At 34.3% G+C, this 18148-nt stretch overlaps 1 protein-coding gene across 2 annotated transcripts; it reads left to right on the forward strand.

Moving 5' to 3' along the window:
* The first annotated feature begins 1360 nt into the window (after positions 1-1360).
* Positions 1361-14919, forward strand: LOC117327738 (nucleoporin Nup43-like). Of its 2 annotated transcripts, none has more exons than XM_033884861.1 (8): positions 1361-1500; positions 3201-3344; positions 4250-4327; positions 4820-4982; positions 7444-7579; positions 8651-8802; positions 10561-10704; positions 12267-14919. In XM_033884861.1, the coding sequence occupies exons 1-8, from the start codon at positions 1381-1383 to the stop codon at positions 12509-12511; spliced, it is 1182 nt and encodes a 393-aa protein (XP_033740752.1). In that variant the 5' UTR covers positions 1361-1380; the 3' UTR covers positions 12512-14919. The 2 variants fall into 2 exon arrangements, with proteins under 2 accessions (XP_033740752.1, XP_033740754.1); XM_033884863.1 differs by having other exon boundaries at positions 10561-10698.
* Positions 14920-18148: the final 3229 nt, after the last annotated feature.

Below are 18148 nucleotides of genomic sequence, written 5' to 3' on the forward strand. Positions count from 1 at the left end.
ATATATATGACAAATGTATTATTAATTTTGTCAATATCAGTCCATAGCCTATATCTACATCAGGAGACGGATTAATATAAGTACCAAGTACAGTACTTGTTTCTGTATCCTTATATTTGTATTATTTGTATGTACCATTGCTATAACCAAATAAAATACAGTTTAAACCAAACATTTAAATATACTCCCTCCCTATAAGGCACTGTTTTACTCTTTATTCGCTAATTTTAATATAAACATATCTTTGATATTACAATTGAGTCCTTAATATAAAAGAAATCAAACATATTTTCTGATTTCAAAAGAACGTGTCAAAAAACGATTCCTTATATAATGAGGGTGATAAAAAGGTGCCATATTACTATTTATTTAAATGTTTATATCATATTTTTTTTTTAATTTATTTTGATATCAAGAAATCGTTTTATTTATTTTTTTATCTATTTTTCTATATATGTCAAGAATTCGAATTCGTTGTTTTGATATCAGAAAATAAGGTAATCTTATAGGCCTATATCAAAGTTCGAATTTAAAAAAGAATATATTAAAAAAAATCTTGATATCAGAAAATAGGATTTATGATTTAAAGAAAAATGAATACACTGTAAAACGGTACTTCGTTACCACCTGTTTTCTAATATCATTTGATAATTATATTTTTATAAGAAGAATTCGATACTTTTCATAGATGTATATGTATCACATATATATATCATATGTCTCTGATTCTTCTATATCAAAAAGAAAGAATTCTTCTATATCAAAAGAAAGAATTCTTCTATATCAAAAAGAAAGAAAGAAAATATACGCTTGGATAATGTATAGTGTGGATTTATAAGAATAAGAAATGTAGCACATTTTCTAATATCAGAAAATGAATGCTTGAAATATAAAATAAAAATCATTCTGGTGTCGAAAAATCGTTAGGATTTTCTTATATAAAAACCGAATTCTTGTTTTCAAAAATTCTTGATATTAGAATTGTTTTAATCATTGCGGGAATCTTGAACTAAAATTGAATCACATGATAAGTTAAAAATCTGTCAGCGGAAGTTTTATAGTTAAATGGTTTTAATTTATTCACTAAGTTAATATACGGACTTAAAGAGTCTAGAGTCCTAGATCTATCAAGGATCTTACTAGGCTGTTAGCCTTAGATTATCATTGAAATAATCTTCTGATCTTAATCATAATATATTTTAGATGAGGTACAACACAAGTTGCAGTTTAATAATTCACTTCTCGTCTTCTGTAATATATATACACTATAATATAAACTTTACTGTCAAATACGACTCTTGAAAACTTTAGTTGTAGTTATCTCCCATATCAGACTTCTGTTGCATGCCCGGATGTTCCCGCCATGTGCAAAGATTCAAAATGGCGGACACGAGGGCAACATTCGTGTCTCACAAAATCAACAAAATACGATGGAGACAGCAGCAAAAACAGTCTCTTCAGGAATCAGATGTTTTTGCAAGCGGAAGTTGGGACGATGAAGTACGAATATTAAACTAGCATGCTAGTAATTCCATATTCCTAGCCGACATGTACATTTTGTTGACAGTCTTGAAACCGGTCTGCCGACAAGGCTTCTTTCGTTTTCTGGTCTTCCTCACGTGCTACATTGTATTATGAATTATCCTTATATCTAAGTAATATGGAGATAATAATCTTTAAGAACAGTTAAAATCCGATCGAATAAAACAACAGTCTCTTTTTTGTTAAGATATATGTATTTAAATGTAGATACTTTGACATAAAAATGCTAAAAATGAACAGGATCTTGATTTCCCCATTTGTATATAAATTCGTTCATTTTTATATGAACTATGTTATGTTAGACTTTCAAAGGTTGGTTTCAGTGAAATTTGCCGGAGACGATGTCCCAAAGCAAGAATGTGTATCGTCTCGAAAATGATTTTATTTTAGATAATCAGGTCTAGTCTAGTAGTTTCTTTTGTCCACAACACCAGACATTTCGACTGACAGAAGTCTGGTAGGAGGCAAGAGCACACCCCTGATATAGCAGGACATTTAAGATGACCGCCATGATGCAGCTAACTTCATTCACCCAGACACCAGTTTCATTCATAGAATTCTTCTGATCATTGAGTAAGAGATAAATGGTCTGATGTGTGTGTTGTCATATAAGGCCCCCCCCCCAAAAAAACTGTATTTCCACTAACGTGCAAAAAAACCCATGGTAGGTAGGTTGTTAATACTTTTTATTGTATTTGACTTCTTTTTTTGTATCTTAAATTTGATTACTGAATATGATGTTATATAATGCATAATGTAACATATAAATGTACATTTTATATTTAGATCGCTTCCCCCGATGATTGTTTTACATGATCTAAGTAATTAAAGACGCTTGAATCGCATGTATTTTAGTCAATAAAAACTACAGGGTCAGGTTACCGAAAAAAAAAGCTTTTTTTTTTAGGCCTAATTCAGAATTGATGGTGGTACATATATGCATGTATATAGCTTTTTCCCTGAACAGAAAGTTATGCACTGCACACATATATATATATATATATGCATCTTGGCACACAGTGGAGGCCGTCCAGTTAAATGACCATAGCTGTTGATAGGACGTTAAACAATACAAAAACAGAAAGTTGTATATGGAGACATAACTTTCATCATGAAAATCATGTTTCACTTTGTTAAACAGAATTTCTGGACTGAATTACAGCAGTATGGACGTTTGTGTATAATATGTGCATGGTCCAAAGATGAGAAATGAAATTCCAACAAAATAATCTGCCTTAAAATGTTTGCTGTCTTGTGAAAAATAATTGATCTTGTCATGTCATGTGATCAGAATTAATGGTTCTAACTGAAATTTGGACCCGTGTAACATTTACCTGGTGAAGTAGCCATCAGCCATAATATTATATGTGAGTGGTCTCTGTAGTTTTAAACTTTCGTGAGCAGTGTGACAGGATACTTTTTGTCGGATAGCATCTAAAGGTTCATTTTTTAATTTTTGAGACTGATCAAAAGGAAAGAAAAGATTGGTCAGCATTCACCTTTGATTTAAACTGTTGACGATATTTTATCTGTGAACCTTGTAATTTAGTTCTGATCAAACTAACCCTAATTTAATCATGACTGACATATATGTAGTATTGTAAGTAATGATACTTTGAACTTTCATTTTAATTGTTGTTTTTTTTATCTCCATGCAGCAAAATAAGGTATGTCTGTGGAAGGTTGAGAGACAGACGGCACAGAGTGGGGAGATGGATGATGGAGGAGGGACAGGCTATGTGGAGAGTGATCCAGTGATCCTGTGTGAGGCCCCACATAGAGGAGATGTCACCGGTTTAGAGGTCAGTAGCTTACTAATGCTATGGTAGGATATTTGTCTTGATGCAGTGAAAGAGATGTTGCTTTTTTGCTGTCATCCAAGCAAATATTTATTGAATTGAAGCTCATCCCCACTTCCAGGGCTTGAAATTAACTCTTTATAAATAGCAAAATGCCAGTTAAATTGCAGGAAAATGCAAGTAAAGATTTTGTCTACTCATACATTTTTGCTGGTATGTTTTCCTCTATAATCTGTTCATATACATGATGCACAAGCTTAAATAGTGAAAATATGAGTGGAAAATGCATGCCAAACATTAGAAATTGTGATTTTATGACGAATGAAATCTTTTCTATAAGTGGTCGTGATTCCTGTATTTTCTCTACTTATTAATCAAAACACTACTGCTATAAAGTTTGCTAGATAAATATTTTATTTTGCTGGTGAAAATTTTAGGCACTTGCACTGATTTGCTAGTGATGAAAATAGTCAATTTTGATCCATAACTTCCAACTTTTTGAATGTTACACTTTGTTGATATAGTAGGAGTAGGGGCAAATATTTTTTTCTATAAATACTTACCAGAAGCAGACATGCGTACACTTGTGCATTAATTAAGAAGTCCTGTTTTTATTGTTTGTTTGGTGCATTAATTAAGAAGTCCTGTTTTTATTGTTTGTTTGAAAGTATTTATGCTTTAGAAACTATGTTGTAATTTACAATGATGAAAAATAAAAATTTTGATGCAATTAGGAGAAATTTTAGTTTTGAAAATTGATTTAAGATAAACGGTCAAAAAGACAGTTAAATCAGGTTAGCAAAGCACATTGTCGCATGAAAATCACTTTGATTGGTTTTATGTAGATCGTAAATGTTATATAGTCCACAGAAAGTTTATGAATATTTGGTTTGATCTTTTGTTTCCAGTACATGGATCAAGAACATATTGTTGCATCTTCTTCAACTGGAACCATTACTATTTATAAACACCATACTAACTCACAGGTAAGTAGTCCTTCATGACAACATGTTCAAATGAACAGTTTATACTATTTCAGAAACATTTTCAACCTACACAGGACACTAAGTGACAATTTCTATAGGAGTTTGCTGGATAGGAAAGTGATATTTTGATGCTGTATTGACCAAAAGGTGTCCGAAATGTCAAAGAACTAATATAAGTATACATGGTTATTGTCAAATCTGAATATTCATGAAATAGCGTCATACAGCAAAACTTCCCTGGAATAGTTAAATAAAATAGATAAGATAGAACTTTAAATGCTTAAAGATAATTTTAATCTCAAGATTAACAAGAGTTTCTAATGTTTCTACAAAGTAAATGTCTTTAAAATTTAAACTTTTTAATTGAAACTTCCTATAACCTGCTATTGAAATACTGTTATTGGGAAAAATTATATTTGGTTTGCTTGACTGGTACTCATATTAAAAGACCAAACAAAAAGCTATGTGTTTGACAGATGTGTTTATTTTCAGACCCTAGGAGTGTCTCAACAATGGGAAAAAGTTCATAATCACTATGGACAGCTTTGTCCTTGTACATGTTTGGCCATCCGTGATGATGTGATTGTGTCGTCGGGAGAGGATGGACGTGTCAATATAATACAAGTGGGACACAAAACACCCAATAGAGTTATAGGTATGTGATATAGACAGACATAGTGGTACAATGACCCCAACATCCTATATTACCAATAATGACTTGAAGGTCAAATTCTGTATTCTATCCCAGTAAAGTAAACATTTCATAAGTAAATTGTGTAATAAACATAGAAAGACCAAGAAGCAAACCTACGCACATCAAGCTACATCCCCTGATAATAAACCGAAAAGCATTGGTTGGTTTATCAAATGCCAAGAAGTTCCACTGCCAATTCATGGGGAATTTTCACGTTAATCTTATTTTTTGTCAAAAAGACTCGCATTGACTGCAAATTCATGATAATTTAATTTTGCCCACTTCTTTTTCTTTGCCTTACAAGTATGTCTGATTGACTTCGGGCTATAGATGTGTGGTATTCATAATTGATTGCCAGCCCATGTTCTTCAAAGCAAACTAGTTTGCACATGCATGTATGTCATATTTTCTGCAGCTCATTTAAATAGAGAGTGGAGCACCTCATTGGAGATTCCACATAATCAGTGGGTAGTTTCCTCGTTTTGACTGCAATTATGAAAAACTACAGTATTAATTCTCACATTATATCATCATTACAGTATATATACTCTTATCATTCTGTCATAATTTTTATGTTGTAAAAACATAGAGGGGCTTTAAACAAAATTGAAACAAAGACTAAGTTTCAGGATAGCAAAAAGTTATTATCCTTTTGTATGATTAAACATATATGTACTTACAATCAAATTACAAGAGCCTATATGTACTTACCTAGCATGGTGGGCTGATGAGAAACAGCGTCTTGTATGGGTACAGGAATAAGTGTCTTATTGTAAGTTAAGGGACTGCAATAGCTCAGTCAGTTGGAGCACCAACAACATAGCAACCAGTCAACCACAAGAGAAAAAACACACACTGAATTGAGTATTAATTAATTGCCATTGAATTTAAACTAGGTTTAATTCAAATACAGTAAGTTTGTGTAATTCAAATTAGATCAGATTTTCAAAATGCCTTAATTTATTTGAAAAATAATAGTTTAATGTCTGGTAGGAGATGGTATCCAACCTTATTTAATCGGTTAAAAGCACTTTTTGATAGTCCAGTATCTGTGAAACAGGGCAGACTATAGGTTTCCTCACCTTCCGTCTGTCCGTTCACTCTGTTTTCTGCATTTTTCACAGGTCAAATTCAGGTTTCAGTGTTTTGGGTCAAGGACACCTACTTTTTTTAGGTCACCTGAGACAAAGTCAAGTTGCATAAACTTAATGGTATGCGCATATTGGCCCTGACTGATCCCTTAGACTGATGGGTCAAGCCAAAAAGTGTCAATCAAATTTACTGAAATATTTAAAAAAAAAAATCAGGTGACCGTTAAGGCCAATGGGCCTCTTGTTTAGAGGAGGGCTGTAGGGGACATGCAATACACAGCATGCTTGTTTAAACTGACACTTTACACACAATCTGCTTCAAGAACAATTCTTTAACCTGTTATGTTATTCACAATGAATTTTACATCCAAAACACAAACTATGAAAACTTGGCAAACTTCCGTACATGTATTTGCAAATCTACTCCAAGACTGTCCATATTGCTCCCTGACATATGGCATTGAAAGGTCCGGTGATTATAAAATCATATTGTGTTTTTTTTTAGGTCCCTCTGTTAAAATTATTTGTCAGTAGCACCTGACAGGAGACAAATTGAATGTTCCACCATAGGACATTTTTGCCACACCGGTATCTTTGAATTTTCACTGCCGCCTTGAAATGAGGGGTCATATAGTGTTATCTATGCCCGTCCTGTCCCATCCCCTCCCATGCAGATGCATTGTACCTAGCTTATATAGGGAACTGCTGATGTGATCTTCACCAAACTGTTTGAGGGTTGGTGGACAAGTAGCAGCGGCGGCATTTTATGTCAGAGACAGTTTCTAGTTCTTTGAATTACCTCCCCTGGACCAAGCACACTACTTCATTTTTAATAGCCAACTGGGAAGAAAAATGCATGTCAGTTTCCTGTTTTATTTCTTAATTTCCTTACATAATATGAAATGGCCAACTTATATTTGTTACTGAAAACAAAATACTTTTTAAAAAGTAATTATTCAGTATTTTTAACCCATGCACACATTTGAAATAAATGCTTCGTCAGCCACCCACAAAAACCTATTGACCATACCCAATAGGCATAGATAAATGCTATACCTAGGATCTTTGAATTTCTTATCTACCTGTGTGTTAGTCTCTCTCACACTGTATCTGTTTTCCCAATTTATAAATGTGACTGTATGACTTATCGTGACTAGAAGCTTAAATGACAAATTACCAGGGTAATTAGATAGAAAATACCAGGTATGATGCTCCCGATAAGCTAGTCTTTGTTATGAAGGTATTTAACTTGGTAATGATACCTTTTACTTTATAAATCAGGAGTTAATTTGACAGGACAAACTTTTACTTGTCTGATGTGATACTTGCAGATAAAGCAGATAGCAGCACTGTAAATAGTATTACCTTCCTGAAGCAGACAGAATTCATCACAGTCAATTCTACAGGACAACTGAAGATATTTGATCTAAGGACAAATTCTGATGAACCAACACAAACTCTTTCTGTGTAAGTAAAAATGATACAATTTGAGAGGTCTTTAATTTTTTTTCCCACAAAATATTCTAGGTTCGATTAAAATATCTACCTGACCCCGGGACTCCAAAATAAATCACTGTTGGATTTCCTTCCTGTAAGTTCTTTTGTTAAATGAATTCTATCGATGGTACTCCTCTACAAAACCTGAAGTCCTGGGGTGCTTTACTGGAATAGCCCTGATAGGACTTGCCTGATAATTGTTGTAAAAATATGATCACCTGAGATGTATTTTTTGATGCACGAAAATGTCTGTCTATTTAATTAAGTTTGAACTCCAGATAACTTAGATAGCATGCAAAAACAAGAGTGTACACGAGGATCCCCTTGGGTCCAAACATACTAGGGTAAATGTTTCACCCGTGGAATTCGTTTTCATTTGAATATATAGCTATAGGTATACTTTATTTTGAGATAACATGTATCAAATCAAGAAATAAGCCAGTTATAAAATGATGGCAGAACTAAATCTCTAGTCCAACTATGGAAGGCAGAGGGTAAAAGGGTAAAATATTGGGATGACATTTCCTAGCCTGTATAAGTGTTGGTGGCTTCTGTAGACGGGGTAACCCTGTAAATTTCTTAATAGATAATAACTTTTTGAGCCAACAAGTTTGTCGTTGAGTTTTGAAGCCTATTAGTTTTGAAGAAAACTTGAGAAAAGTATTTCCAAGCATATGTACTCTGATCTGACTTTGGTTGGCTTTCATAACATGTCTATCCAAACATAGCAGATTACAAATCTTCCTATGCTTATTGTGTTAGTTTGTATGGCCTGTGTGTGTTGATCTGTAAAACTAATTATATATAACCACAGATTACATTGGTAATGCTGACAATACTTTTCTTATGTTTATTACTTTCAAGTTTTATTCTTTTTAAATGTGGAAAGATAAACACTAAATATGTTGTATGGAACATAGGGAAAAGTGGAGCGATATCTTGAAAAGTAATGTAAACAAGCTAAACAGTAAAACAGATTAACAAAACTGGTTCACTCATACCTTATCACATTGTTGTATTTGACTTTCATCTCGATTACAGAACAGGGGAGTTAACTCCTCTCCAGTGTATAGACAAACACCCAAGTCAGGCTCACATAGTTGCAACAGGTGGACAGGATGGTGTGCTGGGAATGTGGGACCTGAGACACGACAAGTTCCCAGTCTCATTGATGGAGGCACACTCTGGGACAGGTATAAATATACCATACTGATACTTACCACACAAGTACATTGTTATCTAGGTAGTTTTAACCTAAATAATGAAACAATACCATGGAAAGGTAGACATCTTTCTCTTGGTTTTCTTCTTCTGTAAATAAGAAGAACCAATTAGTTGCCTTCTCATGATTTTATGCTAGATATGAAATTCAACATGGTCCCATTTCAATGAATAATTCATTTGGAAAATGTTAAAACTGCCAAAGTTATAAAAATCCACTAGCCCGACATCAGGAGCTACCAAATGTTCAGCTTTGGGCTTGTGAAAATTATTGCCATACTATTGAGGGGCTGGTGATTTGCGTATAACATTCTCAGCAGAAAGAGAACCATTCAATTCAATTCTATTTATGGGGGTGACCAAACACACTTGTTAATCTCTAAGCAATATACTTACAAATATAAATCTGAATAATATGGAGTCATTTGTGCGAAATTGATCATGCAAGACTTGTTATAATGATTATCATAGCTTTTTACATGTATGCTAAAAGTTCAAGCAGGCAGTATTTGTAGCATTAATTATTTAGAAAGTTAAACAGACCTTATTTGGTATGCTAAAAGTTCAAGCAGGCAGTATTTGTAGCATTAATTATTTAGAAAGTTAAACAGACCACCAAATAAGCAGTCTTTGTTACCAAATCAATGTTTTGATTGACATAAGAATGCTGGCTTAAAACTGAAGTCCATCTATCAAAAAGTCAGCAATAAAATAAAAGCCATGCTGGCAGCTGTATTTGTTATGATGCCTTCTTATACTTGATAAAGAATTCTTTTCTGCAGAATTCTTGTGTTATGACCGACCATTTGTATATATTCTATATGAAGAGTTGATATTCAATATGAAGAGCAGAACATTGCATTTGAATGTATGCCATATTCCCTATTTCTCTCGTGGTGAGAATGTTGGTTTTCCTATTATGAATTATAGAAGTTACCTCAGTATATGTATAACATCCCCCTTTATCAACCCTTTTAAAGTGAGACTAGTAGAATCTGTTATATGTATGTGTTCATGATCAGTTATTTATCTCCATTGAAGGCTGATATTCTTAAAGTAAATCTTGTTTCTTGTCAAAGTCAGTAGGGTGTTACAGTATATCTGTCCAGAACTGAAATGAATTGCTTTTGAACACATACTGGTAATAGAATCTTTTTCTCATGCATATACTCAACTGATTTCAAAATAAAACCTTTTGAATTATCATTTTCAAATTCTTTCCATTTGATGCAATTAACTCTATGGGGGAATAATCTTGGGTGTGGCATCCTAAAAATTTCCATCAATTGAAGTCAAGTTCCCACTCTCATAAAATATTTGCAGGCCAAAGGAAATCTTGTATGGAAAAAGGATTGTCTCCTGAGTCCTAATATTTTATCATCATATGCCACAAGTAATTAAAGACATTTGATTTCTCCCTAAACCAAGCAATATGTTGCAAGACCAGCAGAATTAAAAATGACAAAGTTTCTTCCTGCATACTTTTGGAATAGGATACTTTATTTATTATGCAATACAGATCCTTTGATTTATTAATCTTGGATCTTGGTAACTGGTGTAAAGTTCAAGACTACATACTGAGAAGTACCTGTGTTAGTAGGCATTTATATGTTTGCCAACAGACATCTCTATGATTTGAGTTATTAAAGTTTGCAGTTCATGATTGAAATTGTACCTTTTTTCGTGTTTAAAATATAAAAAGATAATAATAATATGTACACTTGTTTTAGTGTGGGAGGTGAGGTTCCACCCATCTGCACCCGACCACTTATTCACCTGTTCCGAGGATGGCTGTGTGTGGCACTGGGATGGCTCACAGGTCAATGCTACACCTATTGGCATGGTGGCAGGCATCAACCAGATAACAGGTACAGGTATGTTGTATCTGCCTTGCCAGGTCACTTGTAACTCACCTATCTGTTTTCAGAAAAGCCTGGTTTCCTCATGATATAAGAGAGTCACTCAGTTCAGCAATGTTTATGAGGTCACCTCAATTTTTTTTTATCTGTCTTCATCTGTCATCTTTTTAACAATTTCACATTTTTAGGTCACCTGAGACGAAGTGGTCTCTGGTGACCTATTCTAATCGCCTTTTGTCCGTCGTGCGTCTGTAAACAATTTACATTTTTGACGACTTCTCCAAAGTCACTGAACCAAATTCAATGGAATTTGGCGGGAAGCTTCTATGGCTTAAGCTCAATAAAAATTGTGAATTATATGGTCCTTTCCCCGAAATTGACTAAAACTTCAAACATCTTCTTCTCTACTCTCAGATATGTCGGAATCAAACACTCTTCATAGATGGAAGGATCTTAAGGTCCTTTACCAAAATTGTGAAATTGGTTTACCCTAGGGTCTCGCATTTGCCATTGGGGACTAAACTTTGTTACAGTTTATATAGCGAAATCACAATTTTGACTATCATTTGTTTGATTTCTATTGTTAACATTATCAGCATTAGATAACAGCTTGATGGTATGCAGATGTTGGCCTTGACTGACCCCTTGGGCTGATGGGTGGGACAAAAAACGGGCAGTTAAATTAACCTAAATATTTCAATACTCCGGTGACCGTTAAGGCCCATGGGCTGCCATCGGAAATAATGGGAATGGACAGTAGCTTGATGGTATGCCCATAAAGGCCCTGACTGACCCCAATGAGCTGATAGGTGGGGTCAAATTGACTAAAAATATATTAGAACTCGGGGCTCATGGGCCTTAAGTTTTTACTATTTTTATGATGGTGGGCTCACCTTACTTCCATGATCCATCATCTGCCTGTCTTCCGTCCATAAACAACCATTGCTATCACTATGTCTTAGGAAGTACTAGAAGGATATTTCTCAAACTTCACTTATTGGTTCCCCTTTGTCCGTAGTTGTGTCTATTCAATTGTGAGCTTGATTTGGAAAATAAAATGGCCAACAGGTGCCATTTGGATTTTGACATCTGAAGTTTGTTATCGATAGCGGATACTTCTAGGAAAGTAATTGAAATGTCACATGTAGGTTCCATTTGGTCCTTAGTTGTACCAATTCAGTTTGGAGTCTGATCAAGAAATCAAATTGGCCAACAAGCTGGAGTCGGATCAAGAAATCAAAATGGCCAATAGGCGCCATCTTGGATTTTGACAATTGAAGTTTATTATTGCTGTTTCTTGAAAAGCACTGGGGGATATTTCTCAAACTACACATTACTAAGTTCTTTGTAGATCTTCCTTAGATTTCATATGAAGGCTATTCTTGTTATCAGATTATTAAGAGGAAAAAAAGTTAAAAGTAGAGAATAGACCAGTCGTACATAGAACCATTAAAGATCATTCAATGGTGAGCACTGAGATCCCCCTGGGATCTCTTTTTATATATCTGTAAAACAATAATCATATTAATAACACCAAATTGTATTCTAGTTAAAAGCAGTAATTGTTTTTTGCACAGGTGCAGGATCCGGGGGAGGTAATTTATCAACACCACGACAGTTCCAGTATGGCGGTAACACAGCTGCTGCTGGTCTTTCTAATCCTTGGCTGGCCACTGACATTGCCAAAAACAAAATTGAGATCACCTCATTACTTGATCAAAAATCACTGCCTATAAACACTGTAGATGTGGCAGGACACACACTGCTGTGTGGCACAGATGGAGAGACAATATTCACAATGAATCTTGGCAGCCTTCGGTAACCTCGCGTGTGTTTAGAGTCCAGATAGGTTGATTCATGTGGAAAATTCCGGTGTAAAAGATGTGGATGAAGATGATAGTATTTGGCATGGATGGAGTGAATGGTAGACCTGAAAATATAAAGGTATCAAACAAATGTTTTGGTACCAGTCTTTGTTTGATACAGATCTATGGGTGCTTGGTGTCTGTTAATTTTCTTTTTTAATTTTTTATAGAAGATTGGACAGTGGTGCAGTCTGATCAGTTCACTAAGTAAAATGACATTTCTTTTAAATAACAATCAATTATTATGCCTTATATGAAGCCTAGAGAGATTAAGCATTCAGTAAATCCCACTAGACCACCACCTCTTGGTTGAGTTCAAAACCTACGTGGGGCAGTTGCCTGTAGACCAGTGGTGTTTCTCAGGGTACTCCAACTCCACCTCCAGAACCAGGGAGGTCTTTAAATGACCCTGGCTGTTAATAGGATGTTAAACCAAATTAACCAAACCAAACCACTAGAACAATTGTCAGGGGCTAGTGAATGTCAAACCTGACCATCTCACCAAAGGTAATCTAATGTTAATTGAAAAACAGAAATTTTGACATGTATTCAGAAATGTTTATCATTAATAGTAGCTATTGGGCAAGTTAGCATGTTCTAGAATGGTACATTTGTTTCGTCCATTTAAGACAAGTCTAGTACTTGCATCTCTTTATATTCATCGGTAAAAGAAATTTTAAGAGTTGATTTAAACTTTTGAGTGTCACAAGGAAATAGCATCTGATGTTTGGTTGTATTTACAGGGTTTATTTTAACTTGAGTGGCAGATGTGTGTTTTAGATAATACAAATGATTACATATAGGCTTAGTTGATTGTTTGTAATATTCATATTAAAAATCTGACATTTATCTTTACTTTTCAAAACTGGTTTCATTTTGGGAAGGTCTTCATCCATTGTAATGATTTTCTTTGTTTAATGTTGATTATGTGCAATATATTACCTGTCATTGTTATTGGTTACCTTTGTTATTGTTTATCAATGGAGAGGTAAACAGACATGACAATAAAAATCATTGTTTATCTTGTATGTGGTGCTTATCATATACACTGAACCTAATCTCACTGATTATTATTTGACAATCAAAGCATTTCCAGCAGGGAACATTTTATAAGGGTGCATTCCCAATGTCACACAATCTGCCAGGCTGTTCGTTTGGGTTTTCGTGTCCCTGGTGTACTCTGAAGCCAAAAGTTAATACTGTTTATATATTGGTGAAATTGGGTCTAAATTTAGAGGAAGATTTACTAATCTATTTAGCAAGCTTTTTGTTCTGCCACTTTTATCATATAAATGGATTTCATAAAATAGTTAAGAAATGGTTAGGTATTAATAAAATTGTTCAAAAATGGTGTAATATGTATTTATAATGTAATGGCGTTACTGAGAGCAATGTACTAGGTATGGGGAGTGTTAGTACTACCCTCGGTAAGTAGATGTATGTGGATGCTGATTAAGTTATGAAATTCTCAAAATGTTATTAATCTAATCAAAGTAACGCAGTTAAAAGTTTTTAATGATAATAAAAAAGGTGAGTGTCCATTAAAAGAATTGATCGAATATAGAGTTCTGGCCTGAAAAGGTTATGTATATCAGTAACATCATATGCATTAAAGCCCTACAGCAGTTTGATACTGAATAAAGTTCTATGTTTTACTTTTTAATGTAACCAGATCTAGGCAATTTACCCTCTATTTGAAGACCACGTATTTCAATATGCAAAATGGTGCCATTAAGACATTAGATTGTGTGTCATGTGGAAGTTTTCTCACCTACATGAAATACTGTAAAATCAGTTATTTTGAAGGTGCAAATTTTTTGCAGTTTGTTAAAAAATAAATTTAATTTGTTAATAGTTGAGATTGGTTTTTAAAGAAACCATGCAATCAGAATGTATTATGGTGCAGTAATGTCTACACAACATGATATACCAAACCACCTGTACATGTGCTTAGAACGCTGCATCAACAAACATCATCATGTAATCCTTATATACATTAACCAACAAAGTTGGCAGTAAATTTAATTTAAGAGATGACCAACATGCCATGTCACAGTAGAGCTGTACAAATCATAATGTATATGCATGCCACTAGGTTGATTTGAACATAGACTGGTTACAACGTTTTGTTTGTGAAAGATGTAATTTTGTGTATGCTCAGTAAGATATTTTTGTACTTTTCTGTGATGTGGTGAGAAACCTGGACTTGTTTGAGTGTGTGCAAATGGAATTGTTTGTGGGTATGACAAGAAATGTATTGAAATTCACATTATCAGGTCTTAATATTGTGTATGAAAGTATAGCTGTGCAACTTAACAGACTGCAAAGTTGTGCTGTAAATACAAGCATTTGAAACTGTTGGAGACACATTTGTTGGTTTTTTTTATCATTGTTTTTGAATGAATTTGTAAATTGTTTCTAGACATCCTGATATGTGGCTATAATATAAAAGTCTGAAGTGACCTGTCTTTTTTCCCCGAGCTGTCCATTGTAAACAATCAACATTTTCACTTCTCAATAACCAAAAGGCCCAGGGTCATGATATTGGGCCAGTAGCATAGTAGCATGAAGGGCTACAAGGTTTGTTCAAATGAAGGTCACAGGGGTAAAATGTATTTAAATCTTTTAAACAACTTCTATTGTGTTATGTTGTAAAAAAAAAAATTTGCACGACAGCCATTTTGTAACATGATTAAGCAATCATAGTTTTCCTGAATGACACCAATTTCAAACTTCTTCAGTTCCACCAGTGGGATTCAGCTCAAACTTACCAGAAATAATCCTGAGATGGTCCTGACCAAGTGTTATCATTTGGGTTGATCCAAAATCCAAGATGGCCGCCATGACCAACAGAGCCACTATACTCGCTACAGATAATGTATACTACAACAGGTCTTTGGAGTCAGATGGCCATTTAGGCCCATGGGCCTCTTGTATAACTGTTAGATTACAGCAGCAGGCAAAGTATAAATTTTGTCAGAGCTCCGGTCTATGGGCCTCTTGTTCTGCTTTTCTGTCCTCTTTGAAATATGAAGATCTATATGTCCAAGACATCCAGATTACCAAATGACATTAACGAACCCCTAAACAAAATGTGCTCACATGACAACATCATCTGTAGCAGTCCTCTTGAATGACCCAAGACGTCCAGATTTCAAAATAGCAACGACATTGTAGAATAAAGGTGTCCGTCGGGTATGATTTCCAATATCGGAGACTATAGGATAAATTTCAAGTAAAAAAAACATAGCCATTATACCTTGAATTGCCAAAGACATTAATATGCCACTAGAATGTCCGCTACTTACAGACAGCATTCCCAATATCAGTGAGAATATGTTAATGATTCCAATGTCGCTATCAGTTTTTTGCAACTCGGCCCATGTACTGATTTCAGATGCCGAAAAAATCCACATACCAAAGGGTATCAAAATAACCAAGACAAAATTACCACGGGAGTAATATTTCTAATGACTTTTTCTTTTATTTTTACAAGTTTTCAGACAATTAACATGCCTAGTAAGTAATACTTGGAGATGGCATGCAGTATTCATGTGTCAAAGGCATCAAATGTACCACTGGCCAACTATGCTCACTGAGCAGCATTTCCAGTAAGTCAAAATACCACCATTTTCAAGTTCAAAGCTTCCGTACATAACAGTAGAGGGCTTGTTCTGCTTTTTAGCAAACCTGCCTGGAGGGTTTTCAATAAAGATCTATGGATGCGAGTATAATGCATGTTAACACCATAGGTAATGTATATAGGCATGACAAGAGTCTGAGGTTCTTATGCACTAATATGTGGTTATCTGGCCAAAAGGAGCTGGACTATTCCAAATTATACGTTGAGGAATCGACGGGAAGTTGCTAAAGGTATGATATATTCTTGACTACAAGTTAGCAGTTATTTGCTAGTTAGGGTTTGGAATACCTGAAATCTATAATCTGCAATCAAAGACATATGTTTGTGTTTATTGTGTCAATAAAAAATCTATTGACGCATCTGCAGGTGACTTCTCAGACTTTGGTAATGCATCACTCTTTTGTGTATCTGATACAATTAGTAGCCATCTACAGAGGGTCCAGAACACTGCAGCACACCTGGTAACCAGAACTCGAAAAGAGGGAGCACATCGCAGCAGTGCTTTATTCAGTACATTGCCTATCTGTGATTCAGGTCACTGTGACGGGAGACGGAATCCTTGTTATTCATTCCAAACTTTGTACTTTATTGTAAGTGAAGCTTCAGAAAGATAGCAGCCACTTTGTGGAAAAGCTTGCTATCTACTACCAGGAAGTCGGAAAAAAAATTTAGAGTCCCATGCATGCAGACTTCATGTATTAATATTATTATATCATTGTTATGCACATTAGAGTATTTTTGAAAGTTAGATAGTGTGCAATATAAATCTTGAATGATACCCTTTTGTTGTATAATTTATTAACATTAAATGTTTAACTGTCCATTCTGTACATGGTTAGCATGTCTTTACTGTAACGGAAATATATTGGATAGCATTCTTGACAAATGAACATGTCAATTGATTTGAATACCTGTATTAAAATGAAGACCCCAAATGACAAAATTCAGCACAATAGTAAAAATAACAACCAAAACTGACATGTAAACAATACTGATGTTTAAACAATACTGATGTGTAAACAATGCTGACGTGTAAACAATACTGACGTGTAAACAGTACTTATTTGTAAACAATACTGATTTGTAAACAATACTGATGTGTTAACAATAATGATGTTTAAACAATACTGACGTGTAAACAGTACTGATGTGTAAACAATACTGATTTGTAAACAATACTGACGTGTAAACAATAATGACATGCTAACAATACTGACGTGTAAACAATACTGATGTGTAAACAATAAAGACATGTAGACAATACTGAACGTCGGAAAAAAAAATTGAGTCCATGTCATTGACGTGTAATTGAATATATACATACTGTGTTATGCAACATTGAGTATTTTTGAAACGTGTAGAACGTCTAGTGATAAAATCATTGAAAATGATAACATACTGGTGTAAAATTAACTGAATGTTAAACAGTACGATTGTATACATGTTAGCATGCTGATTGTAACACAGTACTAGTGTAACATCGATTGACAAATGAGAAACATCTGATTGTACAATAATGATGTAAATAAGACCGCGGAAATGAACAAAGATGTCACACGAATGTAAACAATATGAATAACAAACTGACGTGTAAACAATACTGACATGTAAACAATACTGATGTTTAAACAATACTGATGTGTAAACAATGCTGACGTGTAAACAGTTCTGACGTGTAAACAATACTGATTTGTAAACAATACTGACGTGTAAACAGTTCTAATGTGTTAACAATAATGATGTTTAAACAATACTGATGTGTAAACAGTTAACAATACTGACGTGTAAACAATACTGATGTGTAAACAATAGTGACGTGTAAACAATGCTGATGTGTAAACAATAAAGACATGTAGACAATACTGACGTGCAAACAATACTGACATTTAAACAGTTCTGACGTGTAAACAATACTGACGTGTAAACAATACTGATTTGTAAACAATAATGA

The sequence above is a fragment of the Pecten maximus genome, chromosome 5 (assembly GCF_902652985.1).
Source record: "Pecten maximus chromosome 5, xPecMax1.1, whole genome shotgun sequence".
NCBI lineage: Eukaryota > Metazoa > Mollusca > Bivalvia > Pectinida > Pectinidae > Pecten > Pecten maximus.

What these genes read in the sequence shown, in the direction of transcription:
- LOC117327738 (XM_033884861.1), top strand. Translation starts at nt 1,381, where the DNA reads ATGGCGGACACGAGGGCAACATTCGTGTCTCACAAAATCAACAAAATA. An exon ending in AACACCATACTAACTCACAG is followed by an intron (nt 4,328 to 4,819) that starts GTAAGTAGTCCT and finishes GTTTATTTTCAG; the next exon opens with ACCCTAGGAGTGTCTCAACA. An exon ending in AACACCCAATAGAGTTATAG is followed by an intron (nt 4,983 to 7,443) that starts GTATGTGATATA and finishes TGATACTTGCAG; the next exon opens with ATAAAGCAGATAGCAGCACT.